The 27,983-nt window shown below is 52.1% G+C and overlaps 3 protein-coding genes and 1 long non-coding RNA gene across 6 annotated transcripts; 3 read left to right on the forward strand and 1 right to left on the reverse strand.

Moving 5' to 3' along the window:
- Positions 1–506: 506 nt before the first annotated feature.
- On the reverse strand, positions 507–4,376 carry LOC132539882 (uncharacterized). Of its 3 annotated transcripts, XR_009551161.1 has the most exons (5): positions 4,219–4,376; positions 3,523–4,022; positions 3,153–3,226; positions 2,801–3,042; positions 507–1,099 (listed from the first exon to the last, which is right to left on the reverse strand). It is a non-coding gene; the product is annotated as an uncharacterized LOC132539882 (long non-coding RNA). The 3 variants fall into 3 exon arrangements; XR_009551160.1 differs by lacking the exon at positions 4,219–4,376 and having other exon boundaries at positions 3,523–4,109; XR_009551162.1 differs by lacking the exon at positions 4,219–4,376 and having other exon boundaries at positions 3,449–4,109.
- A 207-nt stretch (positions 4,377–4,583) lies between these two features.
- On the forward strand, positions 4,584–8,336 carry HOXA11 (homeobox A11). The gene is made up of 2 exons (XM_007526900.2): positions 4,584–5,376; positions 6,836–8,336. The coding sequence occupies exons 1-2, from the start codon at positions 4,680–4,682 to the stop codon at positions 7,066–7,068; spliced, it is 930 nt and encodes a 309-aa protein (XP_007526962.1). The 5' UTR covers positions 4,584–4,679; the 3' UTR covers positions 7,069–8,336.
- Positions 8,337–10,561: 2,225 nt separating this feature from the next.
- On the forward strand, positions 10,562–19,190 carry HOXA10 (homeobox A10). Its single transcript, XM_007526901.3, has 2 exons — positions 10,562–16,462; positions 17,650–19,190. Exons 1-2 carry the CDS (start codon positions 15,472–15,474, stop codon positions 17,922–17,924), a joined length of 1,266 nt encoding a protein of 421 aa, XP_007526963.1. The 5' UTR covers positions 10,562–15,471; the 3' UTR covers positions 17,925–19,190.
- Positions 19,191–21,143: 1,953 nt separating this feature from the next.
- HOXA9 (homeobox A9) lies at positions 21,144–27,471 on the forward strand. The gene is made up of 2 exons (XM_007526902.3): positions 21,144–25,049; positions 26,118–27,471. Exons 1-2 carry the CDS (start codon positions 24,476–24,478, stop codon positions 26,354–26,356), a joined length of 813 nt encoding a protein of 270 aa, XP_007526964.1. The 5' UTR covers positions 21,144–24,475; the 3' UTR covers positions 26,357–27,471.
- The last annotated feature ends 512 nt before the right edge of the window (positions 27,472–27,983 follow it).

The raw sequence follows: 27,983 nt of genomic DNA on the forward strand, positions 1-27,983 counted from the left end.
CACTGAGCAGTCAAAAGGATATTTGTGCAGGTAGTAGGGACTCTAGATGCTCATATTGGGGGAAGGGGTGATGTTGTATCAAACTGCTACAGCACCAAAGATAGAACAAGGCATTCTAGCAGCAGTTGGGGTTTGGGTATTCCCTGCCCTCAGTTCTATCCTCCTTTGGAATGAAGGAGCATGACTCTGCCTAAGGAGTTAATTAACAGTCATTCAGGCTTGTATTCCTGGAAGGACTGTGCTGAAAATGCCCCCCCATGACAAACAGTGAAAAAAAAGTCTCAGATTGCCTGGATAGGTAGGCACTGACCACACAGAGGCTACTACACTGTCCTTGGGATGAGTATCCAGCCCCCTATCCCTCACTGCTACCCACATCCCTTGGCTGCAAGAACAAACAGAAGTGGCAATGAAGGGCAGAGGCACCTCAACAGACTTTATTCCAATAGCCTGATATGGCCTGCCAAGGAGAATCTCATCTCAGAAGGTACCAGGGATCCCCTCCCCAGCCCTCCATTTGGGGGGCCAAATCAAAGGAAGACAAGAGTGGTTTGCTTTGCTGAACAAATCACCTCCTTAGTCGCGACTGCCTGACAAGGTTGGGGGGGGCACTGATTTCTCTCCGGGTGCCCATCTCCAAATACTGTGCGTGCAGCAATGCTAGAGGCACACTCCCCACCCCACCCCCCGCCGTGGCTGTGTGGAGCACCTTGAAGTTTGCAAAAACAAGAGATTGAAAAGGCTCCCTCCCTTCTCCAAAGATGTACACGCACCGTCAGGCCGCCACCACTTCCTGCCTTTGTTTTTCTTCCTCCAAAACATTTTTGGCCTCTTGCATTAGCTGCCCTAGAGCTCCAGGATGACGATAAAAGGAAACACCCGCTGAAGACTGTTTTTTGGAGATGGCTCCCAAGCGGAGGAGCTCTGGAGAAAGAACAGTTCATGGGAAATCAGCAGCCAGGGCCAATGTCACAGTCTTGCCAGAAGTGGCTTCTTCAAGAACTACAACTCGGACTTGGCCTTCCAGGGTGGCCTCAGTCACCCGCCCCCTTGGGGTCTTTCACTGGCTTTGGTGGGCTCAGTCCTGATGCTGGATTGCCTGCAAAGAGGAAGAAACTATTAAACTCAGAATGAAATCAAAACCAAGAGCCATAGCTCTGCCGTTCCTTCCTCTAGGTGTGGTCTGATCCTCAGAGCTGCACCCACACCCAAGACCCCTGCCTAAAGACCCCACTGCTAGTGTATATTCTTGGCAAGTAGGACAGGAACAGGTAAAATTAGGAACATCATGCAGTCTTAAAGGTCTGAGCAACGCCTCCTATCCCTGCTGGGGGACCTTAAAACATTCCTTTCTCTTGAATCCAAAACCAGGTCTCCTTATTCATCTTCATAGCTGCAACCCTCATATTTCCAAGCTGCAAGTCCTTCTCTGTACCCCACTTCAGATTGCTCTCAGAAATGCCCTGCCCAGTTCTACCAGGGAGTCTCCCCCACCCCACCCCACCCCACCCCTCTCTTTCCTGGGGAATTGTCTTTGTCTCCTGAAGTCATCCTAGGGATCCAGACACCCTCTTGGCTCTCAAGGGCATGGAAAGCATTGCTTCTGTGGGAAAGCAAGCAGTCCCATACTAACCTTTCTTCGGGGGAGGCCCCCGTTCTTCTCCCAGGCATTGGGGAGGGGTGGAGAGACCAATCTAATTAGGAGAGAGTCTAAGTGCAGCTGGGGGGGGGAGGTGTCTCAATGTTGTGCCCCCCGCTGGCAGGCCACTGTAGTCAGTCTGCACAGACACAGGCTGAAGTTGACTGCCAAAACTACTATAAAACCCCAGGTCTGTCTAGAACTGTTTTTGGTTCTTCTAGATGCCCCCGGGTTCAATTATAGTCTTAAAAGCCCTAATACAAGTGCAAGAATTTGTTTGCCTTCAGCCAGGGGCGGGGCAAGCCCCGCAATGGTGGCGCCTTTGTTATGGCAAAGTCACTGAAACCCCTCCTGCATTCCTTTTGTTTGAGGGTCCGGGTGGTGGGGAATGGGTAGGCTGCCCAGGGATAGTTTGGGGTAGCCGATATCTATCCAGAGAGAGGTTCAAATACTGTACACACTGCATAAACCTTTTCTTCCTTTTCTGTTCGCTCTTCAAGAGCGATGCCTGCCATGCAGAAAGAAGTATTTTGTCTTGTTGGTCACCACTGGAAATTGAAGGTTTTTACTTTCCCCCCACTGTAGGGCCATCCTACAACTGTGATCCCCATTAGGAAGCCTCAAGCTACCCCCCCCCAACACACACACACACACACCACCTCCTTCCCACCAGACCTCACTCACACCACTGCTAGCCCTCTGCACAAGCCATGGTAGACAGTTATGTCTTGCTGAAGATGCACAAATAATTTCAAGTTCAGCTCTCAGGGATCCGAGGGGTATGAAGGTTCTTGCAGCAAATCCCGAATAAATAGTTCAGTAAACCAATGTGTTGGAGTAGTTTGATTTGTGATAAGCAACTCTTGTAAAGGAGGGGGGTAGGAACCACATAAACAGTAATGCTAATAAATTAGTTTACTCCAGTACAGAGTAATTACTGGATATTATTGATATTTACAACCGGTATTCAAATGCAATGGTGGGTCACCATTTGGCAAAAATACATAATGAGAATATTTCTTTTCCAGTGCAATACATGATTAGATTTGTTATTGAGTCAGTTACAGTCAGCTCAGCAATAAATAAATAAATCGATGCTGACACTTAAATACCAAAGATCTTAGAGTTTATACTCTAAATCTCCCCGAGATGTATAAATACCTTTGGCTATTTCCTGGATGGGGGACAGGGGAAGGTTATCCTTTTTCCTTTTCTTTCTTTCTTTTCTTTCTTTTTTTCTTTTAACTTTCCTTCAGCAACATCCAGCTCCTTCCATGAAGATAGGTGTGGGGAGGCCACAGGATTAATCTCCTCCCAGCTCCTGGCTCTGTCTGGCTGCTTTGTGCCCTTTTCCTTCACTTCTGCCCTCTTCTTTCACTTCTCCACACATCACTCATTCGATTCTGCAGGATAGCAAGCATTTTCACATCTCCATTCTTCCCCTCCTCTTTGCTCTTTCCAAGAAAGCTGCCTTCAGAGCCTGCTAAGATTTCTGTCTCTCTTTAGTTCATACCTAGCCTTTTCTGGATGTTCTTGTCACTCAAGATGCTAGGATGTCTCTTTTCTTTCTTTGGCACTGTGTTCCTTCTGTGGGATGAATAGAGAAAAAGGAAAAAAGAAAGAAAGTACTGAAGGAAGGAAACAAGGAAGGAAGGAAGGAAGGAAGGAAAGAGGGAAGAGAGGGAGAAAGAGAGAGAAGAAAGACGCTGAGACTTTGGAGTTTCTGCCCAGTAGATCTCTGGTCTTCATACTTCGCAAGGAAGAGAGATGTTAACCCCAGTTCTCAACCCCGCGTTCCCTAGTACTCACCCCCTCCTGACCTCCCTCCACTTTCTCTGCACCCCCTCTAGCTGGTTGGTGGACCCTCCGAAGGTGCAGCATACCCAGGAGAAGGCTCCTCGGATGGCAGCGCCTTCAAAGCAGCCCAAGTCTTGCCCGAATTGCAGGGTTTCCCGAGTGCTCCGCTCCAAGAGACCCTGCGGGCCGGTGGGTCGGGGCGCAGTGGGCAGCCCTGGCGCTTTGGCTCTGCGGAGAGACTTCGGACGCCCGCAGGCAGAGGGGAGCAGGGGGTACCTCCGAACGCTGGGGGGTGGGGTGAAGAGGGCGACAAAATGGGTGCAGGGGAGCAGTATCCCGGCTAAGACGAAGGCGCCTTCCGGGACGTGCGGATCCCTGACAAACCGCGGGGGAAGCCGCCCACGTTCTTGGTGGTTTAGGGACGGAAGGCACTAAAGCGCTTCGGAAGTGACCATGAATGCGAGCGTGTAATCAAGTCACCGTGCAAATCGGGAGAGCCATGAGGCAGGCACATCCATATCTGCGAACCCTGGCCCCGAATGGGGGTCCAGCCTAAGTCGGAGGCAGAGCTGGTTCCCGAGCAAACCTGTGGGAGGGGGACAGCGAAGAAGAAGGTGCGAACGGGAATCTCTGGGCAAACAGATTCCAAGGCCACTCACGGGCCACGCAGCGACAGGCTCCCACTCGGACACCCCCAGCCTGGGGCATCTCTCATCCCCGGAGGGTTAGGTGGGGAGAGTTCAGATCTCTCGCCGCCGCTTCTGTCCCCCCTACCCCCGCACTTGGGCGCCGGGACCGTGCAGCTGAGCACCAGCGAGTGGCGCGGGGGGCGCACCCCAGCTTCGCAGCGCGCCAGGAGGCCCCCCAGCCAACATGAGTTACACCAGCGATTACGTGCTTTCGGTGAGAACACCGAGTGACGATCTGTTGCTTCCCCTGAGGTGGCTACAAAGAAAGGGAGCCGGAGAGGAAGGGAGGGAGGGAGGGAGGAGGGAGGGAGGAAAAGAGGAAAAAAAAAAAAAAAAGCAAAGGGAAGGAAAGAAAAAAAAAAGCTGGGACTAGCTCGCCGCTTGTCAATTTCAACATCGGGTCACATGACCAGCACCTCCCTGCTAAGGATGGGGATAGATTTCCACGTCAGCTTACGTCTCCAAATTTCTACTTCACGGATCCGCTTCAAAGAGGCAGCTGCAGTGGAGAATCATGTTAAGCTCGGCTACTGCGGAGAGCGCAAGGTAGCCCAATGATGGATTTTGATGAGCGTGGTCCCTGCTCCTCTAACATGTATTTGCCAAGTTGTACTTACTACGTCTCGGGTCCAGATTTCTCCAGCCTCCCTTCTTTTCTGCCCCAGACCCCGTCTTCGCGCCCAATGACATACTCCTACTCTTCCAACCTGCCCCAGGTCCAACCCGTGCGCGAAGTGACCTTCAGAGAGTACGCCATTGAGCCCGCCACTAAATGGCACCCCCGCGGCAATCTTGCGCACTGCTACTCCGCGGAGGAGCTGGTGCACAGAGACTGCCTGCAGGCGTCCAGCGCGGCCGGCGTGCCCGGCGACGTGCTGGCCAAGAGCTCGGCCAACGTCTACCACCACCCCACCCCCGCCGTCTCGTCCAATTTCTATAGCACCGTGGGCCGCAACGGCGTTCTGCCGCAAGCTTTCGACCAGTTTTTCGAGACGGCCTACGGCACCCCGGAAAACCTCGCCGCCTCGGACTACCCCGGGGACAAGAGCGCGGAGAAGGGGCCCCCCGCGGCCGCGGTGACTTCCGCGCCGGCGGCGGCGGCCACGGGCACGCCGGCAACTTCAAGTTCGGACGGAGGCGGCGGCGGCTGCAGGGAGGCGGCGGAGGAGAAGGAGCGGCGGCGGCGCCCCGAGAGCAGCAGTAGCCCCGAGTCGTCTTCCGGCCACACTGAGGACAAGGCCGGCGGCTCCAGTATGTATAAAGGCAGCGCCCCGCGCTTTATGAAAGGGGAGTTGGAAATCTAGCGCAGCACTGCTGTTAAATTTTTATATGCTGTTTTATAAGCATATAAGGTTTATGAAGGGCCTTTAGGTTTCCCCCAACAAAACTTTGTTATAAAAGGCGGGATCACGTGGCGAGTGCTGAAATTGGCCGTGAAATACCCACCGGCCAAGGCATGCTTGCAAAAAAAAAAAAAAAAAAAAAAAAAAAACCTCCTTCCTCTGTCTCTCTTTCTCTTTAGCCCCCTTCTGGCTGCCCAGCCCCGCAGCTCAGTCCCGCTCGGGGCCAGCTCTGGGCTAGGGAGCCAGAGGTGGGCGCCTGTAAATTCCCCCTGCGAGGGCTCCGGGAGCCTTTGATAGCGAGGTAATCCGGAGATTTTTATAAAAGCCATGTGTTGCACGGGGACTCCAGTCCTAGTAGGGATTCAAAGGCATCGCTGTTTTAATGATGGCGCAAGGAGCGTGTTTAACAGATAAAATAGCCTGCTTAGCTCTAGCAGTATATTAAAAGAAACAAATTAACCCAAAGTTGGCCTTTTTGTCCAAAGGAAGCCATTTTCCTCTGGCGCGGTGGCAATTACTTGCCGCCTTATGCCCAGCTGCATGTTACTCACAATTGTTATTCAGTCTGTCAAATGCAGAGGTTTTTTTTGTTTTTTTGTTTGTTTGTTTTAATGTCCTGTGGGGTTTTATTGAAGACTAGAGTAAATCCTAACCTACCCAAAGTTTGGGGGGAGACCCTCTTCCCTCCACCTTATTTAAAACAGCTCCACTGCCCCACTGGAAACTGGGATGATGGTGTAGCCTGGGTGCTCAGGGAGGATGCAGGGGGTACCTGGTACTACCTCTTCACCTCGAGGGAGCCTGGGGACTGACCAGAGAAGCAAGGGCCAATGACCAGGACTTAGTCTAACATAAACCCGGCAGCTGCCCCAGATGTAAGGGTAGGCTAAGTCACAGCTACTGCCAGCAAAGGGCTGACACTGCCTTTACTGCCTTGGGAACAGGCTGCCCAGGTGCTGGAAGGTGAAATGTCCCGGCAGCTGTTTGTTTAGTCTGGCCAGGCAGGAGGCAGCAGGCAACCCCCACCCGGCTACTTTGAAAGCGGCTTCCTCAGTGGGAAACCGCCTGCCTGAAGCCAGGAGCCCTCTTTTCTGCTGGGGTTGGCGGGAGAGGATAAGGGGGGTGGCAAGAGCAACTTCTCTGGAGTCCAAAGTAGCTTACTTGTATCTGGGCTTAGCCTCTGCCTACAGCTTGTCCCCTGCCTGAAAGTGGGAGCCTAAGGCCAAGGCCTGAGGAGACCTTGACTGGGCTTGGACAGGGCCTCCAGTCCCTGAACCAGCCCTTCTCCTTCTCCTCCCCAGGGGCCCTCTAAGACAGATCACATGCCCTATACCTGGCTCACTCCCTGCTCATTTCTCCCTCCACAGGTGGCCAACGCACCCGAAAAAAGCGCTGCCCCTACACCAAATACCAGATCCGGGAGCTGGAGCGGGAGTTCTTCTTCAGCGTATACATCAACAAAGAGAAGCGCCTGCAGTTGTCTCGGATGCTCAACCTCACTGACCGGCAGGTCAAAATCTGGTTTCAGAACAGAAGGATGAAGGAAAAAAAAATTAACAGGGACCGTTTACAGTACTACTCTGCCAACCCGCTCCTCTAAGGCTCCAGTCAGCTGAAGGGGGGGGGGGCTTCACACAGGAGATTTTATGCAGATTTACCCTTGACAAGGTCAAGGCACATGAGGTGACTTTTGAAAAACAGGGGAAGCACGAGTAGGGAGGTGACACCACACGGCAAGAGGCCCAGGACTGTTCTGGGCATCTGTACTTAAAGTTTCTAATAATAATTGAATTCTGGGAGTTGTGCATCAATTGAAATGGATGGCATGTCCCCCCGCCCCCCAGACTCTGGAGCTTGAGTGAGCTGGGTGTGGTCTCCATCAGGGACTGGGCCGCCTTCCAGGTCCTTTGGAGACTGACCCTGGCCCAGGACCCTCCACATGGAGCCTGCACACCCCCAGGACTCCTTCAGCAGAAGCTATTCATTGACTAAATCCAGTTCAGTTTAGGGACAAGGGCAGGAGGAGGCAGAGGGAGGATTCCTACCTGTCCGGAATGTTACAAAGTCAGTATGAAAGATGGCTAGACTAAGAAGTAGATCTAAAGTAGGAAGGGACTACTGATCCTTGAGGGGGAGGAAATGTACTATTCCAGGTGGCTAGGGTGACTAGCATCCCTAGTCATCCACCGACCAAAATGAACTGTCCAGGCCTGAGCTGTTAGCAGCTACCTCCTCCAACCCTTCTAATTTTTCCTACCCATGAAGCTCTTCTTCCTGGTCTAGTACTCAGACCTAAAGCCGGCTGGAAGGCTGGAAGAGCAGACAGCTCTCAGAGAAGAAGACATCAAAAAGTCAAGAGGCTGAGCATAGGCCGCTGGTCCCAAGGTCTCTGCAGGAAATGCCTGCAGAGTGCAGCAGCTTGGCAAAACCTCCACCACACTTCGTGGAAGCTCGGGTTTTTCTCTGCAGTGCAACAGGCCTGCCTGGTCAGTGGTCCCAGGAGTCCACTGACTATGAGGAGATCAGTTCCCCTAAAGCCCCAGGTTGGTCCTGGCACCACACTCTGGCCTTCACCACCCCAGAACAAGGCTTGGAATCTTCTAGCGACCTCCCAAGAGCTGGGCAGGAAACAATTTGGAATTATTTTAAAAGATAAATATTATATTAAATATATATTTCCCTGCAGGAACCAAAGCAAATTTTAAAAGATGTAATGTTGGGGGTGGGGGATGGGTGAAGAAGATAATATTTAAAGGCTCTGTTTACAGTGTTTCATGGTTAAAATCACTCACTGCTAAGAATATTTGAATGTATGCCTCATACAGGGATGGTGTTGAAAAGACTTGTAAATAAAGGAACCATAATCTATTTTTGTTGGCATACTTTTTTGGTCATTAGTTGATTTCCTCTGGTGTCTAGGAGGAATGGCAGGAAAAGTGTTGGAAGGGTCATTTTAATTTCTTATAGTGTTTGGAAGCATACAGGTACATGCTCTAAGGTAGTTAACCTGCCAGGATCTGGGGTCATGAGCTGAGAAAATCAGACACCCTCTCACTGAGTCTCCTTTACCTTCCTATGTTCAGAAATGTCTGGTGGTTCTTCTTGTAATGGGAACATTGACCTGTCCTCTGTTCTCAGGTTTTTACCAACCTTGTGTGTCATCTTAGCAGCTATAGAGGCAATGGGGCACAAGGGAAATAAAGACACTGGAAACCTGAGTCTTGGGTTCTGGTGTGACATTCCTCCCCCTATTAGCCTTTTACAACCAAATGTCTGCACCCCAACACCACACACACACACACACACACACACACACAGAAGGAAAGTTGCAAATTATCAGGCCCCTGAGGGTTAGGGAGGTGACAGAGCCAGATTTTAGCTTCAGTAGAAGCTAGGTTTAGGAAGTCAAGGTGACTGACCAGCTCCTTTTGAAAAGTGGGAGGAGGGGGTGATTTCCCCAGAAGTGGGGTATCTAAGGGACTGAAATATGGGCCTTCTTTCCTTCACACTGACCCCATTCCTGGGGGAAAAGTCATGGGCCTGAGCCCAGGCTGGGGCTGCTCACCTCAAGACTAGGAAGTCCAAAGTGGAACCACCCTAGAGGGGTTGCCTGGGGAATCCTTCAGCAAGAGAATGGTGAATCTGGGCACCAAGGAAGAGGAGACTCTTGGGAGCTTTGAATGGCACTTTCTCCCCCAGCTCCCAGTTGAAGCTGCCTTTTCTCTTTGGGGGGAAAGAAGGATGCTGATTTCCTCTTTGTTTCCTGCCTTTGAACTTCTGCCTTAAATTTGGACATCACCCATAACCTTGAGGGGCAGGGCAGAAAGGCCAGAGCCTTTTGTTGACCACCCCACCCCACCCCACCCTCTCCCGAGCCACCCAGGCCAGTCTAGGGCAACAGGGAGGATTACCTTGGAGAGGGGCCCCACATCCCAGACTCTGCTTTGTTTATTTGTTTGTGTGTTTGTCTAACTGGCTCGACAGGGGAAATTGAGCTGAAAGGGGAGTGGGGCAGACCCCCAAGATGAAATGTCTAGATGATAAACACACCAAAGTGGACAAGGAACTTCTTCCTGGGAGGCAGGGAGAGTACGGGCTGGGAAACAGAGGGTTTAGAGAAAGACTTCCTTTGGGACGGTTAAAGATTAACTTAAGTATTGCAAGTTGCTAGAGAGAGTCTAGCCAGGAGAACTACTCTCTGGGCGGGTGGCTAGCGGGCTCGGGTTTGATTTCTGAGCCCTATAAAAGCCCATCCTCTGCTGTGACAATGTGGTCGTAAACCCGTCCGGGGCAGGCCAATTTGCATATCTGGAATGCGCTGCTATAAACCCGCCTGAGGTTTTGCAGCAATTTCTTAGATGTAAAAATGAGAACTCTTTAGCGGCAGGCTGGGCACATTCGCTCTCTCTGCCTCCCTGCCTAGACCCTGCTCCCCTCTCTAGGCTCCCTGGCTGGAGCTCCATTCGGGTCTAGGCGCTTAGTAGCCACGAGATGGCGCACTTCCGATCAATGTCAAAGCCGCCAGGGAGCCGGGAACCCTAGCGCGATTCTTGGCCTTTGTTCGTTTCTGATACTACGAGCAGCACGTTACATTATTTCACTTGTCCCTCTTTGCTCCGCATCAACCCGGGGGAGGGGGCATCTTCAAGAGGTGGTCGGTGTGGCAATTAAAGGCAAGGCGCCTTCTTTGGGCACCGCAGACATCGGCACGCAGAGAAGTCAGCTATCCTTTGGCAATGTTTTCGGCAATGTGTCAAGGTAAGAGGCCGCAAGTTTAGCAAATTGCAACCAGACTGGGGCGAGAGTGGGAAGGAAGCCGATGTCCAAGAGGGGTTGGGGGATGCGGCTGTGTTGGTGCGCTCAAGGGTGAGGCAGTGGAGCTCTATTCCCGGACCCCTCCTCCCCCAGGTTAGAAAGCACGGGGAAGGCCTAATTAATGGAAGGTTTGACGGTTTTGGCTCTCTGAACCAGCATTTTATATAAGATGATCTTTCAATTTCGTAGAAATTTCAGAACTGGGATGGGCCAAAGACTGGAGGCTCCAGGAAAAAGGGTCTCAGTCGTTTTTGGGAGGGGCATTGGGGTAGCAAATGAGAGAGATTGTGAGATTGGTAAAACAGAAAATCTCTTAAAATCTGAGGTAAGCAAGCGTCTGTGGACACGGGGTGAGCTTATGATCCCGGCCCTGAGCCGGAGGCCGCTGAGTTTCTATTAGCTATATCTCTGCTTGCCCAGCACCCCCCAAAGGCCTCAGGAAACCTTTGTTCCTCAAAAGGCCAGTTGGGAAAAGTAGTGATTTTCGAGGCTGTGAGAGAAATATGTACTGCTTATTTAGAGTTTACAGCTAAAAGTCTGGTTGGAGATTCGTGACAATTTCTTATTGTAAAAATAAGATCTTTTGCCTATTCTGCAAATCTAAAAAAAATTGCATTGTAGATACTAATGCATGTTCAGAAGCTGGCATCAAGAGTACATAGATCAAACAATTTTTCCTTCAGGATGCTCACAAGTTTTAAGTAACTATTCCACTTACCAGCCAAATTCAAATCTCCTTTTCCATATTTAAGTTTTTTAACCCAGAGTGTTTTCACTAGTTTGGTGAAGTGGCTATTTCCCCCCACACACACACAGTTCATGGGTGAGTGGAGGTAATCTCTGAGAAAGTAGATAATATCTGTGTGTGCATGTATTAGATGCACATAAGTTTTTGCCTAGAACGTCACTAGTGTTTTTTGAGCAGAGACTCACAAATTCTGCCGGGACAAGACCAACAGAGGAGGGAGTGAACTGGCCGTGTTCAATGCAGCTGAACCTTTCCTTTAAAAATCACTGAACTGTCTCTTGTCTCAGGACCAGAGACAGTTTATTACAGAGAAAACTAAGGGTATTTCAGTTGGGGGGCACAGGAAAAGGCCCCAACAAACTCCTCATCAGGTAAGAAAAGTTAGTTCAGTTGTTGGATTTAGAAAAAAAGAAAAGAAGGCAAGCTGTTAAAGACCAGATCACACCTGACTGATTCAAAGCAGATATCTCAAGTATTCCTGGAAATGTTGACATTCTTACAGATGAATGGGGAAAGTAAGTAGTTGCTTGCAGAATATTTTCTTATTATGCAGTAAATATGTGAATCATAGAAGTCCAGAATTTTTCTTGAAATCAGATAGATATATGGAAGTAGCTTTTTTTTTTTTTCTGTCTTGCAGGGCTATAGTCTCCCTCCAAGACCAGTCAAATAATTCTGAGTACAACAAGTATTGAGAGCAGCCCTCAGATACAAACTGTTTAGTGGCTATCTCAATCTTAATAACTGGATTAAAAAATGAATGCATTAACAGATTGTTTACAGTCATTTTTAGGGAAGACAATCCACTACCTAGGGAACAATATACATAATCCTTGCCAAAGGGCTTATTCCACAGCCTGGAGTTTATTTCTGCTCTGCAGTCATGGAGGAGAGAGAAGTGCTCATCACCTTGGCAGAAATGGGCAATATTTACTCCCAAATAAAAATATAGGCCCTGGCAGCTGCCACATATCCACTGCATGAACCTGCTTTAAACAAGCCAACACTGAGGATTTTAGGTCAAAGGCAATCTGCCACTGAGGGAGAAATTCAGCCGCTGGGTGGGAAGGCAAAGGATAAAGGGGGGGAAGGCAAATGCCAGTGAGAGGGAGAGAGACCAGAAGTCCACACATGCTGCAATGGAATCACTTTAAAAAAATAAATAAATCTCTCCTGCTGGGAAACCTCAGGAAAAAAAAAAACTTTGGTATTAATAAATGGAACACTGTTTTGAGAAAACCAACATTCAATTTAACAGTCTAAGGAGAATGAACATCGGAGGCCAGTTAGGAATAGAAGGGAGATCTGAGAGAAACTGAGAGGATTACGATATTTGATGTTTAGCTTGAGTTTCTGCTGTGTGGATATCTCATCTGAACCGGCTACAGCCAGCCAGCCTGTGTCTCTTCGTGCCAGACTGTTCTAGGCTTAGCAAACCCTGGGTGTAAATAGAGCAGAGTCCAGCCTGGGCTAAAGAAGGGCTCCCATACAGCAAGCAAGCAACAGCACATTCCCAACATCCCGTTTAGCATATCGCAAAAGGGGGAACAGCTCTGGAAGGAAACATCTGGCTTTTCCCAACAGTCAGTGAAGACCCAAGGGCCAATGCCATGGTCTGTGAGAGTAGGCAGTGGGCCTTCCAGCTCCTATACCATGCAAGCCTTCTTGTAGCAGATGTGGTACCAAGCTAGCTCTGGTGCCTCCAGTTGGCATGTGCAGTTTGGGATTCCATCCAGCCTAGACGCCCATTTGGCCCCTCTACAGGGCCCTGGCCAGACCAGCCTGAGCTACCTATAGTGGGGGTAAGAGGCTGGCCTTACCAGTCAAAATAGGGCTGCAGCTGAGTTCCCCAGTGAGTCCTGGAAAATTCTGGAGGATACAGTAGAAGGCATTGGGGATCTATGAACTCCTTGAAAATTATGGGTCAAATTGAGGGGTTACTCAGATATTTATTTCCCACAGGGTAAGAAAGCTCAGCTTTAGGATTTTCCGAAGGGGACTTATCTTAAAAAAAAAAAAAAAGGGTTTTTAAGAGGTAGGTTTAGATCACATGTTTTTCATGTCTTTCCTTAGTCTCTACCATCTCCAGCCAGCCAGCGCTGTCTCCTGTGGTGCTGGTCCTTCCCTGTAGCTCGGGGAAGGGACTTTTTGCACTTAGATCCTGGAGGTGCCCAGTTCAATCCACTGGATAGCTGGGATTTCTTCTCCTTAAGAGATCCCCACCATTCTTGAGATCAACTTTCCACTGGACAGAGATTTCCTGAGAGACTAAGCTAAGGGGCAAAAGTCCCTGGCAGTCCATAGCTTTGTAGCATTTCCCACAAAATGCAACATTTCTGGGTCGGTTCCATCCTCCCTGAAAACTTAGTAAAAACAATGCTGACCAGATAGACTAAAGTTAAGAGAAGAGTCTAGGCTTCTTGGTTCTGAAGCCTTGGCCCGGTCAAGTGAGAGTCACTTGGAGAGAGACTTAAAATCCTTCTGCACAAATCCCAGACATGATTCGGCTGCACTGCTGAGACTTCAAGTCTGGAAAGAACCATTTTTCTCCCCGCCTCTATTCAGCTCTTTGACCCTTCTTCCTCTTTTCCTCTCTGTTCCCCTTCTGTCCATTCCAGAAACTCAGTCCCTAGAGTCTGTCGCCACAAGATACAGAGGTAGAAGTGACTGTAGCCCGAGGCCACCGTGCTCAGAGCAGCCTCTGAGGCAGAGCAGCAATTGCTTGGAGTGCCAGACAGAGCCAGAGCCAGAGCCAGAGCCCTGCTGTTGGCTCTCCAGTGCACTTTCTGGCTCCTCTCAGGCAAAGCTTCTTTCTTGACTGGGTTCACAGTGCAAAGAAGGAGGCCAAATGCCTGGCCAATGCCCTGGGAATGCCAGGGTCTCCCCTGTCCCAGCCAGTCCCACACAGAGATAGAAGCTGCCTGCCTCCTGAGGTCGGAGGGCATAGCAGCAGCAGTCAAGACCTCTGCAGGATCTAGCCCTGGTGGGGCAAGCAGGCCAGGGGTATCCTGGAGAGCTGTAACTCTCAGGCTGGGGGCAAGGCAGTGACGTCTTTGGGCTCCAATACCAGATTCACATTTGGGGGGCTAGTGCCTACCAGCCATTCATATTTTCATCTAGACCTGCGCTGACAGCCAGGGAATAAAGGGTTCCTGGTATCTGCTGAGCAGAGGGCCTGGCCTCTGAAACCTGCTATAACTAACTGGGCCACAGGCCCAGCCCGCTACTTTGCAAGAAATAGATTTCCTCACCCTGGGTCTTGTTAAAATGCACACACGTCTGTGGAGTGAGGGCTCCCTTAGCTGTGGGTTGGGGGGGGGGATGGACTGTAGAGGAGGAGTGACACTTGTACTTCTCACAGCCCCTGGGAGCATATGAATGCCAAGGCTAAAGGGAGAGCTCCTGAATAGTGTGGCAAAGGTGTCCTTCTATCTCTTGTATTCCATCCTCAATACCCCCTTCCCTACTCCATCTCTCTCTCTCTCTCTGTCCAGGTTTTCACTTACAGACAAACTAAAGACCCTGGAGATGTTTCTTTCACTTCTTCCAAAGGGGGTATGAGCTTGGATACTGCTGAGGTGAGGGAGGCTATGGGGTGTCTAAACTTGGCTCTGGTCTAGCGGGGCCAGAAGAGCCTTTCAGGGCAGGTTGCCAGTCTTTTCCACCCCAAGGTCCAGCGACTGGAGCTGCAGAGAGGCAGAGCAGGTGAGCGCAGCACAGGAGAAGATTGTATCTCTACCTTCTAGTGGAAAAGAGTGCAGGGCCCCGAGGGCCAAGGCTCTGGCGTTCGTTCGGGAAGACATTCTGTGCGGGGTGCAGAAGGAATTGATAATTGCCAGCTTCCAGTGCGATCTGGATTTTGGACACTCTGGGGGGATGGAGTTCTGGTGGCCTCAGGACAAGGTCCGCCTTTTTTTTTTTTTTTTTTTTTTGAGGAGCTCCTTACAGGTCCAGGGATGAATGGGAAGAGCACGAGGCTTTAACAGGGCCCCCACTTAGTGACGAGAGTGCACTGAGGCCTAAAGGCTGTTTCTGAGACAAGGATGGGGAGCACCCAAGAAGAGCCGGGGTGCACCCCATAAACACCCCACTTGTTAACTGCGCGGGTTCCAAGGGCCCTTCTAGCAGACCTCTGGTGAGAGCTCGCGTCCCGGTATGGGCGGGGCGAGCCCCAGGTGCAGCCCCCCCCCCCCCAGGAGCCCTACTGAGGCAGCCCCTGCAGCTCCTGGCTGAGGTATCGGTGTGCGTCTCTCGGGCCATCAATACAGATTACATATTTATATCAATCGCGGGTTCCAAGGGCGCCCTCGGAGAGCGGCCCCGCGCCTACGAAACCAAACTGGGAGTGGTCGCGCGGAATCTCTAGCTCACGATTGGCTGCGGGCGCCCGCCGCGGTGCGGGGGGATTGCTAATGGTATTCAGCATGTTTTGCACAAGAAATGTCAGCCAGAAAGGGCTATCTGCTCCCTTCGCCAAATTATCCCACAACAATGTCATGCTCGGAGAGCCCCGCCGCGAACTCCTTTTTGGTTGACGCGCTCATCAGCTCCGGCAGAGGCGAGGCTGGCGGCGGTGGCGGCAGTGGCGGCGGCGGCGGCGGCGCAGGGGGCGGTGGCGGCGGCGGCGGCTACTACGCCCACGGCGGGGTCTACCTGCCGCCGGTCGCCGACCTGCCCTACGGGCTGCAAAGCTGCGGGCTCTTCCCCGCGCTGGGTGGCAAGCGCAATGAGGCGGCCTCGCCGGGTGGCGACGGTGGCGGCGGTGGCCTGGGTCCCGGAGCTCACGGCTATGCGCCCGCGCCTATAGATCTGTGGCTCGATGCGCCCCGGTCGTGTCGAATGGAGCCACCGGAGGGGCCGCCGCAGCCCCAGCCGCCCCAGCCGCCCCCGCCCCCGCCGCAGCCACCCCAGCCCCAACCACAGGCCACTTCTTGCTCTTTCGCGCAGAACATCAAAGAGGAGAGCTCCTACTGCCTCTACGACTCCGCGGACAAATGCCCCAAAGGCGCCGCCGCAGCAGCCGCTGCTGAGCTGCCCCCCTTCCCGCGGGGCCCGCCGCCCGACGGCTGCGCCCTGGGCGCCTCCAGCGGGGTGCCGGTGCCCGGCTACTTCCGCCTGTCTCAGGCCTACGGCGCGGCCAAGGGCTACGGCGGCGGCGGGGGCGCGCTGCAGCTCGGCGGCGCCGGCCCTTTCCCCGCGCAGCCCCCGGGGCGCAGCTTCGACCCGCCGCCCCCCTCGCTCGCCTCCGGGTCGGCGGACGCGGCCCGCAAGGAGCGCGCCCTCGACTCGCCGCCGCCCCCCGCGCTGGCCTGCGGTGGCGGCAGTGGGGGCTCGCAGGGCGACGAGGAGGCGCAAGCGTCGTCCTCGGCAGCCGAGGAGCTCTCCCCGGCCCCTTCCGAAAGCAGCAAAGCCTCGCCCGACAACACCCTGGGTAAGCAGGGCGCACCGCAGGGCTGCAGCCAGGCGGCCCTAGAGAGGTCGACGCGCAGAGGGGAAGGAGCCCAGAGCTCGGAGTCCGCGCAGCAGCCGGTCGGCCTTGGCCCGAACCGCAGGCAGGCTGACCTTGTGAACTTGCTTTTTAATATTTGGGCGTGGGGCCGCAGTAAAAAATTCATGTCCAGCTTAGCGCCCCACACTAAGACGGCCTTCTTGCTGCCCTCGGCTCACCCCCAGCTGGGAGCTAGAGTTAGGGGAGCAGCCTCCTCTTGTGCATGCCCTTCTCTGTGGCCCGCAGCCCCCCAAGCCGTGTCTGGGCCCAGCCTGAGAGTCGAGGCGCACCCTACGCGGGGGGAGGGAGAGGGAGAGGGAGGGAAGTCGGTTAGTTCACAGCAGATAGCACGGATGTTTGTAAGGCATCCAAAATAAGCAGCCGCCAGCACCAATAAATAAGCCCATTAACCGGCGAAGTTCGAGTTTACGATCCCCCGTGCTTTTTTTTTTTTCAAAGTTGCTGGAGGGGCGGGAATTCTCCTTGTGGGGAGAAGAGAAAGCAAATTCGCCCCGACTCAGAGTAGAGAGGCAGAGAGAGGGAGAGGACATTTGGATTTCCCTGGAAATGCCCAGAATGTCTGCCCCTGACTCCTGAGAAGATCTGAGGGAGGGCACTTGACCCCGAGGGTTTTCATGCCCGCTCCTCCTCCCAAGTAGACCCTTCTCTCTCTCCTCAGCAGATTTTGGACATCCAGGCTGCGTGTGCCCACATCAGAACAAGGATCTTTTGCCCTCAGCCTGGAGGCTGCAGGAAATGCTTGGGATGTGAGAAGCAGGGAGGGAAAAAAAAAAAAAAAAGGCGTTAAGTTCAACATACATAGCCCGCCCTCCCAGGCCTAGTGTTCTGCAAGTGCTTGGAAGCTTTGTGTTAAAACAGGTGTTTGAGGGGGAAAATGGAGGAAGATGTAAATTGGGAGGGGAGCAGAAGGTTGGAGCAAGCTTGCACATGCATTTTTTTTTAGGGGGGTAACTGCTTGGGTCCTCAGAAAGCCACAGGGAAACATAACTCTCTTTGTCTGACCCAGGGCATCCCTCATATGGCACAGGTCTCCCTAGTTCACCCTTACATGAAAGTCCAGTGGCTCCACTTTAACCTCTCCCTTCCCCCTTCGTTCTGTTAAATGCCAGGAAATTCCAAAGGTGAAAATTCAGCAAACTGGCTCACTGCAAAGAGTGGCAGGAAGAAGCGTTGCCCCTACACCAAGCACCAGACACTGGAGCTGGAGAAGGAGTTTCTGTTCAACATGTACCTTACTCGAGAGCGGCGCCTAGAGATCAGCCGCAGTGTCCACCTCACGGACAGACAAGTGAAGATCTGGTTTCAGAACCGCAGAATGAAATTGAAGAAAATGAACAGAGAGAATCGGATCCGAGAGCTCACAGCCAACTTTAATTTTTCCTGATGAAGCTCCAGGCAATGTGTGTCCCCACCCCACCCCCACCTCCCATCCTCTCCCTGCTTTGAGAGAGCTGCTCTTTCCCTCTGTCTTCGGCCTGTGCCCAGGAACTCCACCTGTGCCCGGGAGCTCCACTCCTCCCTCCCACATTCACCGTCTCACTGGCCATTACATCTGTGCTGGGCTGGTTTGTTCTTACTTTTTTGTTTCTTTGTTTGCTTGGTGTCAGTTTATTTGTTGCTTTCTGGGGGAAGAAGCCATATCATGCTAAAATTCTATAGAGATCTTGTCCTAGGTGTCAAATGGTGACTGGGATGGTTTGCTCTCTCAGGGTTCCACTGCTAGAAATGGGCCCTGTCCTCCCCAGTGGAGCTGGTGTCCTACAGCAGGCCCTGGGTAGACTTGGCCAGGAGGTTGAGTTTCTAGTATAGGCACTGAGGTATCTAGCCTGAGGTCAATGGTGCAAGAAGCCACCACCAGGCTTGCCTGGAGTGCTGGGCTGTGTTTAATCAGGGGGATACAGGCCTTTCTTTCTTCCTTCCTTAGCACGGAGAAGGGCTTACAGGCATGGATATCTAGGTTGGAGGGAGGGAGGTCTTGACTTTGGCTAATTGGAAAATCAAGAGTCAGAAAGGTTAAAAATTCCTTCTATATAAGATATCACAACTTTGAAAGAAAAAAAAAGTGATCAGGAGAAGGAAAAATGCCTCTTTTCAATTGTGTAAGGTCTTGCATTGTGGGACTGAATTGTTTCACTTACCTCTTAATTTCCATATCCTTCTGATTATAATCTAATGTAGTTTTGTTTGTACATGCAGATTTAGCGAATTATTTTTTTGCCATTAACTAATCGTTACCACTGGTAACATATGACAAGCACACCACAATTCTCCTTATCTTGTGGAGTATTTTTTTTTTACTTTTATTATTTCTAAAAATTCATGGAAGCCTAGGAGGGCTGGGGTGACAGGACCAGTTGAGAGAAGGGAGACAATGTTTGGGTTTCCTTTATACTGTGAAGTTACATGCATAAAAGGGTGAAACCTGTAGGTGCAGTAAAAGAAAAACTATAAATACAAATCTGTATAAATGTCTATTATGAAAAATTGCCAATCTTGTTTTATGCAAATGCATTCTATCATTATAAATGTTAGTTCTAGTTCTATTTACTTCTAATCTTAAATCAGAATAAATTAATATTGTAATGCTGCTGTGCGTGGAAAAAAAGACGATGTTTATGTTCTTATAGAAGAATAAAAGCTGTGGAATGAAGCTTTTTAATTTTACCTCTTTTTTTGACTTCTTATCTTCATCTTCCACTTTATCCTGTCCACTGCTTTTACAACAGGAGGACTAGCCTGCGCCCCCTGCAATTACTTTAGGCATCTATTTAAATATTACCTAGACGGTCGTAATTTGTCTGGGCCCTATAGCCCTGGTGCCGTAAGGTTTGTCGGCTTTTGTTCAGTTTTATGACTGCTAGTATATCTGGATTGTGCCTGTCTTGGACCAGTGGTTTCAGTTGAGAGGGGAACTGCATAGACAGAGGAAGTCAAACAGGATCTTTCGGGAGCCCCAGGGAGCCTCGCAGAAGCCGGCTATTTTGCGGATCCCCCATCCTCGAAGACCCCAGGCCTCGGCACCTATGGAGCTGGCTGGGTCCACGCGCGTCGCTAGCGTCCGCGGCGCTGGTGGTTAGGTAGACCCGGGCCTGGCTGCAGATCACTCCCTCTCCCTGCACGGTCTCCCCCACCTGATCGCTCTCTGCGGGGCCACGCGTTTCCTGCTGGAGGGGGGGGGGGGCGACGCTAGGGGGAGGGGGCGCGGGAGCGCGCGCGGGGGGCTGGTCGGTGGGGAGGGGGGGAGCGCAGGGTCGGGGGCGAGCGCGGGAGGCAGCGAGCTGACTGGGAGCGGGGCTCGGGGCTCCGGGCTCGGGGCTGTCCCCGGCGCTGTGGGGTGGCCGGGCAGGGGCTAAGGCTGCTGGAAGCCGCTCCGAGTGACAGGATTTGGGGAAGCGGCAGCCGCAAGCCTCGTTCTCTGTTCTCTCCTGGTTTCCTCCCCTCCTTTCATTTTCCTGCCTCTCACCTTCCTTCCTCCTCCTTCCCTCTTCCAGGTTAACCTTTCTGGGGCGGGTGGCTTCTCCCTCCTTAATGCCAGAACGGCGGCCCCGGTGGCACCGTGGCGCAGATTGGCGGGGGCCTGGACCCTGCGCCACCGCAGGGTCCTTCGTTGGCGGCGACAGTGTTGGCGACAGTGACGGCGGCGGCGGCAGCGGCGGGCGAGGCGGCCCCGCGCGGGCAGCACCAGAACTGGTCGGTGATTTAGGTAGTTTCCTGTTGTTGGGATCCACCTTTCTCTCGACAGCACGACACTGCCTTCATTACTTCAGTTGAAATCGTCTCCAGGTACCTGGACGCGCGGGGGGCCGGGCCAGTCCAGCGGCATCTAGGCCCTGGCGGTGGTGCCAGGCTAGCGGTGGCAACCTAGGTTTTTTTCTGCACAGGCAGGCCCCATGGTCCCTGCCTTCTTCTTAGAGAGCCGGGCCTCACTCCCCATCCCTACCTGGACCCGAACAGGTATGGTTGGGCTTGCTACTCTTTGCAGACGCCAGGGGCGTGGTAGGAATTCTAGGCCCCTGGCTATTCAAGGTCAGGGGCGCCGCTTCCATCCTGGGCCTCCCCTGCTCCAGGCCGATGCCTGGCTGGCTGGAGACTAGGCCACCTCCCCCCGCCCCCCCCCCCCCACGCACAAGCTTGGGGCACCACCTACCCAGATATATGGTAAGAAGCCAGGAAAGATACAGTCTCTAGTGGAGATTCGGTCTAAACTAGGAACAACAGCGCAGACAGTGGCTGGGATCCTGGCCTTGTCACCTAGCTTTCTGTCTGTAAGCCGTTCTCTACTCCCAGAAACTAACCACCTCTGAGTCATTTCTTCCTTCTTGCCCTCCCTCCTTCCTTCCTCTTTCCCCCTCCCTTCCTTCTTCCCTTCCTTTTATTTTTACTATATCCTCCATCTCTCCATGTCCGGTTTTCTTTCTATTTCTACTGCCTCCACTCTTCTCCAACTCTCCATTAGGAAGGGACCCTGGATAGCTCTTAGGAGAGCCTGAGGGGATCCCCCTCAGCACTGGGGCTCTCTTGGGGGCAGCTGTATTGGGCTGTGGACAGGGGTTTCGTGTGTGTGTGTGTGTGTGTGTGTGTGTGTGTGTGTGTGTCATGCTACTGCACAGACAAGGCCTCAGTTACGATCATGACCGGATGGCAGTGGCCTTGTGTTGTTTCCTCATCTGTGGATTGGCAATAGCAGCCTGGGATATTTGATTAGGGGTCATTTGTGGCAATTTTTGAGGAGCTGTGTGTGCCTATACAGTGGGCAGGAAGGCATTCACAAGTCTGACTGGGGACCTGGGCTGAGGCCCTGCAGGCTCAGTGGAGCCTGAAAATGCCAGCAGTGATAAGACAACTTCTCCGCCAGCTCTCCTGGGGTGTTTGAATCCTTGACTGCAGTAAAGGGTTTCTGCTAGCATAGAGATTGACTGCTTACTTGCCAGTAGCCTATATCAGACTTACAGTATGTCAGATATTTTCACTCTTTTGTGGAGGGGTGCAAAGAAGGGCATCCTTATAGCAGCAGTTCCTTTCAAATAATAGGGGGAAGGAATGAATCCTCAATTCTAGAATCACTGAAAAATACATGTAAACTTGAATCTTTGTTCCAAGTTATTCCACCATTGGAAATCTTAATTCTCACTGACTTAAGCAGAGTTAAACCACTTCAGGAAACAATAATGACATCTGACATGGAAACCTGGGGAAACAGTCTCCCTATGGGGATGCTAAGAATAAACCCCATGTGCCCCTACCAATTAAGGCATGTAGGCCTTCAGGCTGCCCATTCAAACACAGCTCCCCTTCCCCTTTCTACTGTGGGCCCAGGGGCAGCTTTCCTGTGAAGCCTGCCTGTCTGTTATCTGTTATCTAAAGGCCCATACTGCAGCATTTCCCTTACCTCCCCACTGCCATTCTCCAGACCCGTCCCTCTGTATTTTGATTTGTTTAAGAGATCACTATTTTAGAACACTTTGGTGAGAAAGGGTCATTTGTAATTACACCCACTTATTATTTCTTTATTCATAATCTCTTTCACTTGAAAAATAAAAGCAAACAGACACCAAAGCCTGCCTAGTCTCTCCCCAAACCTCTGATAAGAGGAAAATATTTAGTTTTGATGATTTTTCTCCCTTCTAGGAACCAACAATGACGCTCTAATGCTCAATGCCTCTTAGTTATGTAGTAACCATCCTGACTGGGAGGAACTAAGGCTATTAAAAAACAACCTTTTTATTTAAAAAATCACTAGTAATAATTTGTGGTTTCTCTGGATTTAAAAAAAATGGAAAAAGCAACCAGGCATGTCCAGCCTATTTGCTGATAATTATCAGGAGCAAAGATTTCATCCAGGGTTTATCTTAATGAAAATTCAGAACACACTTGTAGTGTCCAATATTTGGGACACCTTGAGCTGTGGAAAAATTCACAGGGAAAGGAAAGGATCCAGGGGTGGTGTGGGGAGAGGTGGCCTGGGCTCGAGTTCATTGTGTTGGTGGTGGCCTTCCCCTATGCCGATGAGGAAGGGGCACTAGGTTGGGCTTTTTGATCTTACTCCTTGGGAGACCCTGGCACCTGAGGGTTCAAGCTCCTTAGGGCTAGGGTAGTTTAGTATTGGAGGAGGGGTTCTGCTGGAATATTTGAAAAGGATGAAGAGAGAGAGAGAGATGGAAGCACTCGCCTGCCTTCACCGCCAGGCAAGTGGGCTAATGAGAAACACACTCTTGCAGGCAGTGTTCACACGTGAATTTAATTACCCTGTTTTTAGAAGTCAATGCTTTCTGTTCTAATTCAGAGTGGGCTTTTTTTTTCTTCTCCTTTTTCCAATTAACAGAGAGGCCACAGCCTTTTAATTTACCTTTTAAATAAATATAACGAGTGAGAGATACCCTCCTAGGTTGGGTTAAGCTAAGGAGTGAGAGAGAAGTCAATGTCCAGTGCTCCTCCCTGTTTCGATTTCTAGCCCTGGACTTGAGCTGGGGGCCCTCTCGTTCTGGCTTTATAACTCTGGTGAGCGACCACCATAGGGTGGGTAACTGGTAACTGAGGTGACCCGGGCAGACAGCCAGGAAGGAAGGCAGGAGCCCTGGACTCATACTGTATCAGGAGCCCCTTTGCTCCACTAGTGAGGGTCTGCCAGCTCCCATCTCTTGGCCAGGGCTGCCCGGTGGTGCTCCCAGTTCACTTTCCGTGGACTCTGCCTGGCCTTTTTCTGCAGCTAGGATTGGGGAGCACAGGGAGGCTGACGGAGCCTTCAAGGTCTCAGTGCAGTGCTGGGTGCCTGCTGCTGGCGATTCTGGGTGGGGTACAAAATGTGTGGGAGCCAGGGCACTGCATAACCAGGTGCTCAAGCCCTTGGCCACCTGGAACCTCTGGGCGCTGGCTCCCAGGCCAGTCCTCTGAGAGGCTTTCGCTAGAGGCGGGGGTGAATGGGGCGAACTTGGAAGCTGCCTGGGTACCCCATGGCCCAACCAGATGGATTCCAAGGAACCAGGAGAGGCAGTGCAGGCCTACCACCGCAGTCCTTGCTGGTCCTTGCTGGGCCCACAGTCCAAAGGCGCTGGTGATTCTGCTTCGTAAGGTCACTGCGTTGAATTTGACTTTTAGCAAGTGAGTGGCCGGGCTAAATTCTCCTCTCCAGGGACCACAGGGATTATTTAGGGGGGGGGGCGCCAACCAAACACAACAGTCTAGTTTAACCTTTCCAAGTCCTCGTAAATTTTTACAGCTGGGAGCCACAGCAAGGCGAGGCAAACGAATCTGTGGGTCGTACCTAACTACCCCCCACACCAGCTCCAACCCTGCCTGTGTGGCTTCTGCAACAGTCACTCCTTACGAAATATCATAAATATAGATTTAAATACAGTAGAGCGAGAATGCGATCTGCCTGCTCTCTCTCTTTCTTTTTATGGCTTCAATTATTGTCTAATTTTATGTGAGGGGCTCAGCCCGAGGCGCTCGCATGCGGGCCCCGCATCTGGCTGGGGGGCGTGATTAATTGGGATCTAAAATAGTCCGCTTAGGAAGAGGGTGTCTGGGTGGTGGTGAGTGAGAGAGAGAGAGAGAGAGAGAGAGTGTGTGTGTGTGTGTGTGTGTGTGTGTGTGTGTTGGGGGGGTGTCCCCAGGCCAGGCTGGATTTGATCTTTTAATCTTCGTTGGCCACAATTAAAACCGAGCCGATCGCGAAGCGCCACGATCCCTTTGCATACAAACATATGGCTTTTGCTATAAAAATTATGACTGCAAAACACCGGGCCATTAATAGCGTGCGGAGTGATTTACGCGTTATTGTTCTGCCGGGCGGGCACGTGACGCGCGTGGCCAATGGGGGCGCGGGTGCCGGCAACTTATTAGGTGACTGTACCCCCCCCCTCCGGTGCCACCAAGTTGTTACATGAAATCTGCAGCTTCATAATTTCCGCGGGTCGGGCCGGGCCGGCCACGGCGATGGCCACCACCGGGGCTCTGGGCAACTATTACGTGGACTCGTTCCTGCTGGGCGCCGACCCCGCCGACGAGCTGGGCGCCGGGCGCTACGGGCCGGGGCCCCTGGGCCAGCCCCCCCGGCAGGCCGCCGCGCTGGCCGAGCACCCCGACTTCAGCCCGTGCAGCTTCCAGTCCAAGGCGACAGTGTTCGGCGCCTCGTGGAACCCGGTGCACGCGGCGGGGGCCGGCGCCGTGCCCGCCGTCTACCACCACCACCACCCCCCCTACGTGCACCCGCAGGCGCCCGTGGCCGCGGCCGCGCCGGACGGCAGGTACATGCGCTCCTGGCTGGAGCCCGCGCCCGGCGCGCTGTCCTTCGCGGGCTTGCCCTCCAGCCGGCCCTATGGCATTAAACCTGAACCGCTGTCGGCCAGAAGGGGCGACTGTCCCACGCTTGACACTCACACTCTGTCCCTGACTGACTATGCTTGTGGTTCTCCTTCAGTTGATAGAGAAAAACAGCCCAGCGAAGGCGCCTTCTCCGAAAGCAATGCTGAGAATGAGAGCAGCGGAGACAAGCCCCCCATCGATCCCAGTAAGTGTCGCCTCCCTCCAGAGCGGCCACCGCCTCCGCGAAGGCCACCCGGATGTACCGGCCCAGCAAACTTTGCTCTGGAGCTTGTCTTCTCCCGCAGCTGGGGGCCTCTGGAACCGGGGGACCGGGAGCCAGAAATTGCTGTTTGGGACGCGGCGGATAGGGCCGCCAGTCCAGAGGGCAGTGACAAACCGGGCCGCTGCGCTGGGCTGGGCTGGAGTGGGAGTGGGGGGAGGGGAGACGGCAGCCGAGAGAGGGGGCGGGGCGGCTCTTCCAGCCCAGCCAAGACCAGCCGCCCCTCTCCTTGGCCGCCCGAGGCCAGGACAGAGATTCTGTGGGTCATTCTTCGAAAGCACCGCGGCATAGTCTGATGGGTGGCTAGATAGTCCCAAAGCTGCGGTAGTTACTCCAGCTGGGCAGCCTGACCTGAGAAGTTGGAGAAACACGCCCGCCAGAGCCTCCCGCCGGAGCCCCTCACTTCTCGGAGAGTAAATCCTGCAGGAGACTGGGGCTTCCGGCCAGCAGGATCACGAGGGTCCTTCTGCCAGACTATTCAAATTCACTGGGAAAGTGATCTAGAGCCTTAGTGAGGATCCTCTCCAGGTTCCCACAGCCTTCCAAGAAGGTCAAGTCAGCGGTGGGTGGGTGGTGTAGGAGGAAAGGCCGGGAAGGAGAGACCGAGTGAGAGAGAAGGAGAGGGAGCACGTAGGAGTCTGGCTGCACAAATGCCTGGCAGTTTGGTTTGGTACGAAGGAGAGCTGTTCAAAGTTCATGCTTTACACAATGTGTGGGAGGAAAGGGAGGAGGGGACAGTAGGACAGATGAGAGAGGATGGTCTGGGAGGGGAGGGGGGATTGGAGTCCAAGCCCGGGTTTTACTACATTGCAATTGTAAGTGACCGTCCCCTGTACCCGTCTGCCTGGGCTCCATTGTGACCGAGGCTCAGCCTCTTCCCTAGCCTGCTTGGCGATCTTTGGCAGCTGAGGATCCCAGATGGTTCTCCAGGCCCCAGAGGAGGGAGGTGTTTTTCCTTCTAACTTCTGCTCCCCCCCCCCCACATTCCTGCAGGTAACCCAGCAGCCAACTGGCTCCACGCCCGCTCCACGCGGAAGAAGCGCTGCCCTTACACCAAGCACCAAACACTGGAACTGGAGAAGGAGTTTTTGTTCAACATGTACCTCACCAGGGACCGCAGGTACGAAGTGGCCCGGCTGCTCAACCTCACCGAGAGGCAGGTCAAGATTTGGTTCCAGAACCGCAGGATGAAGATGAAGAAAATCAACAAAGACCGAGCCAAAGACGAGTGATACGTCTGGAGTTCATTTAACTGAAAGAGAGCAAGGGAGCGAGCGAGCGAGCGAGCGAGCGAGCTAGAGAGAAAGAGAAAAGCATGCCCCGTTTTCTTCTCTAACCCTTCCCCTTCACAAAGCAGCTCTAACCTCCAGGCCTCATCAGACCTCTTGACAAACCCAACTCAGGCTGGCTCCCAGGCCAACTGTTTTTTTCCTTTCTCTTTCTTTCTTCCTCTCTTCCTTTTCTTTCTTTCTTTCTTTCTTTCTTTCTTTCTTTCTTCTCTTCTTCTTTTTCTTTCTTTTTTTATGAAGGAGGTATAGTAAGCTTTCCATTTTCTATAAGATGGGGAAAGGGGGAGGGGGCAGTAGCACTGATGGTTATGCGTGTTAGCTTGTATATATATATTTTTGAGAATCTACCTGTTCTTGACTTAAACAAACAAAAAAAACTACCTTTAAAAAATAATGCACAACTGTTGCCAGTGGGCTGTATAGTTGTTTATTTTATTATTATTTTTGTCTGTGTGGAGTTAATTTAATTTGCTCTTCATCTGGCAGAGCAGTCTGCCCAAATACTTGAACACTGTGTTTTATTGTGGTGATTATGTTTTGTGACTCAAACTTCTGTGCTGGGTGATGCACCCGTCGTGATTGTGAAACCTAGAATTCAATGGAAACTCAGGTTGTTTATGAGGGAGGGAAACAGTTGCATAGGGTATAGCTCTGTAGTGGGATATGTCTTCTAACTAGGCTGTTAACCTTTGATTGTAAAGTAGCTGTAAGAATTTCCCAGTGAAATTAAAAAAAAAAAAAGCCTGAAAAATAAAGCATTCCTCTGGATGCATTGACTCCTGGTGTTCACCACTTGGAAAAGTTTAGGCATTCTCATGCCTCCAAGCTCAATCCTCTTGTTGTCCATTGTAAGTGTAACCCACACGTAAAAGAGAAAGCAACTAGGAGAGAGTCTGAATACTGTTTTTGCACCAGACAAGCCGGAAATTCGGAGCTATACATATGTGCGGAAGGTTACTACCTAAAGTTTATGTTTAATTTTAATGGGGGGGGGAGTTTGAATGCTGATTGTAATGAAGCTAATTTTAATGATAATAAATTATACAATATGGAATCTCCACGGGCTGCTGTAGATTTGTATCCTGGGTGAATCCGGGGTTTCCATCTGGCTGAACGTACACTGTATATTTTGCACTAGTTACCTCAAGGCCTACTGACCAAATTGTTGTGTTGAGATATTTAATTTTCCTTTTTTTTCAAATAAAATATATTGATTCGTTTTCTTTTTTCTGCCTTTCTTTCTTTTCTCTCTCTCTCTCTCTCTCTCTCTCTCTCTCTTGGGTCAGCTCTTTGCACCTTCTTTTCAGTCAGGGGAGGCTGGGTACAGTTCAGGCATAAGAGTTCCCTGGGGCTGAGGAGGACAGAATCTCAGTGCAGCTGCTTTAGGACACAGGAACCCACAGACACCAGCTGGGAGCTGGCCTCCATACTCAAAACCAGGCCTGGTGCGGGGCTGCATAAGCCTCTGAGAAGGCCGGGGGAAACCCGAGGCCAGGAAACCAGAGGGACCCCTGCTTTGTGTCCATTTTATGGGGTGGTGGTGGGGAGGCCTCTAGAGAGGAGTTGGGCT

The sequence above is a fragment of the Erinaceus europaeus genome, chromosome 8 (genome assembly GCF_950295315.1).
Source record: "Erinaceus europaeus chromosome 8, mEriEur2.1, whole genome shotgun sequence".
NCBI classification, from domain to species: Eukaryota; Metazoa; Chordata; class Mammalia; order Eulipotyphla; family Erinaceidae; genus Erinaceus; species Erinaceus europaeus.

Bases quoted from the DNA above. Each gene is read 5' to 3' on its own strand.
- HOXA11 (XM_007526900.2), top strand. From the start codon at position 4,680: ATGATGGATTTTGATGAGCGTGGTCCCTGCTCCTCTAACATGTATTTG. The intron at 5,377-6,835 runs GTATGTATAAAG...CTCCCTCCACAG, and splicing joins GGACAAGGCCGGCGGCTCCA to GTGGCCAACGCACCCGAAAA.
- HOXA10 (XM_007526901.3), top strand. From the start codon at position 15,472: ATGTCAGCCAGAAAGGGCTATCTGCTCCCTTCGCCAAATTATCCCACA. The intron at 16,463-17,649 runs GTAAGCAGGGCG...GTTAAATGCCAG, and splicing joins CTCGCCCGACAACACCCTGG to GAAATTCCAAAGGTGAAAAT.
- HOXA9 (XM_007526902.3), top strand. From the start codon at position 24,476: ATGGCCACCACCGGGGCTCTGGGCAACTATTACGTGGACTCGTTCCTG. The intron at 25,050-26,117 runs GTAAGTGTCGCC...ACATTCCTGCAG, and splicing joins CAAGCCCCCCATCGATCCCA to GTAACCCAGCAGCCAACTGG.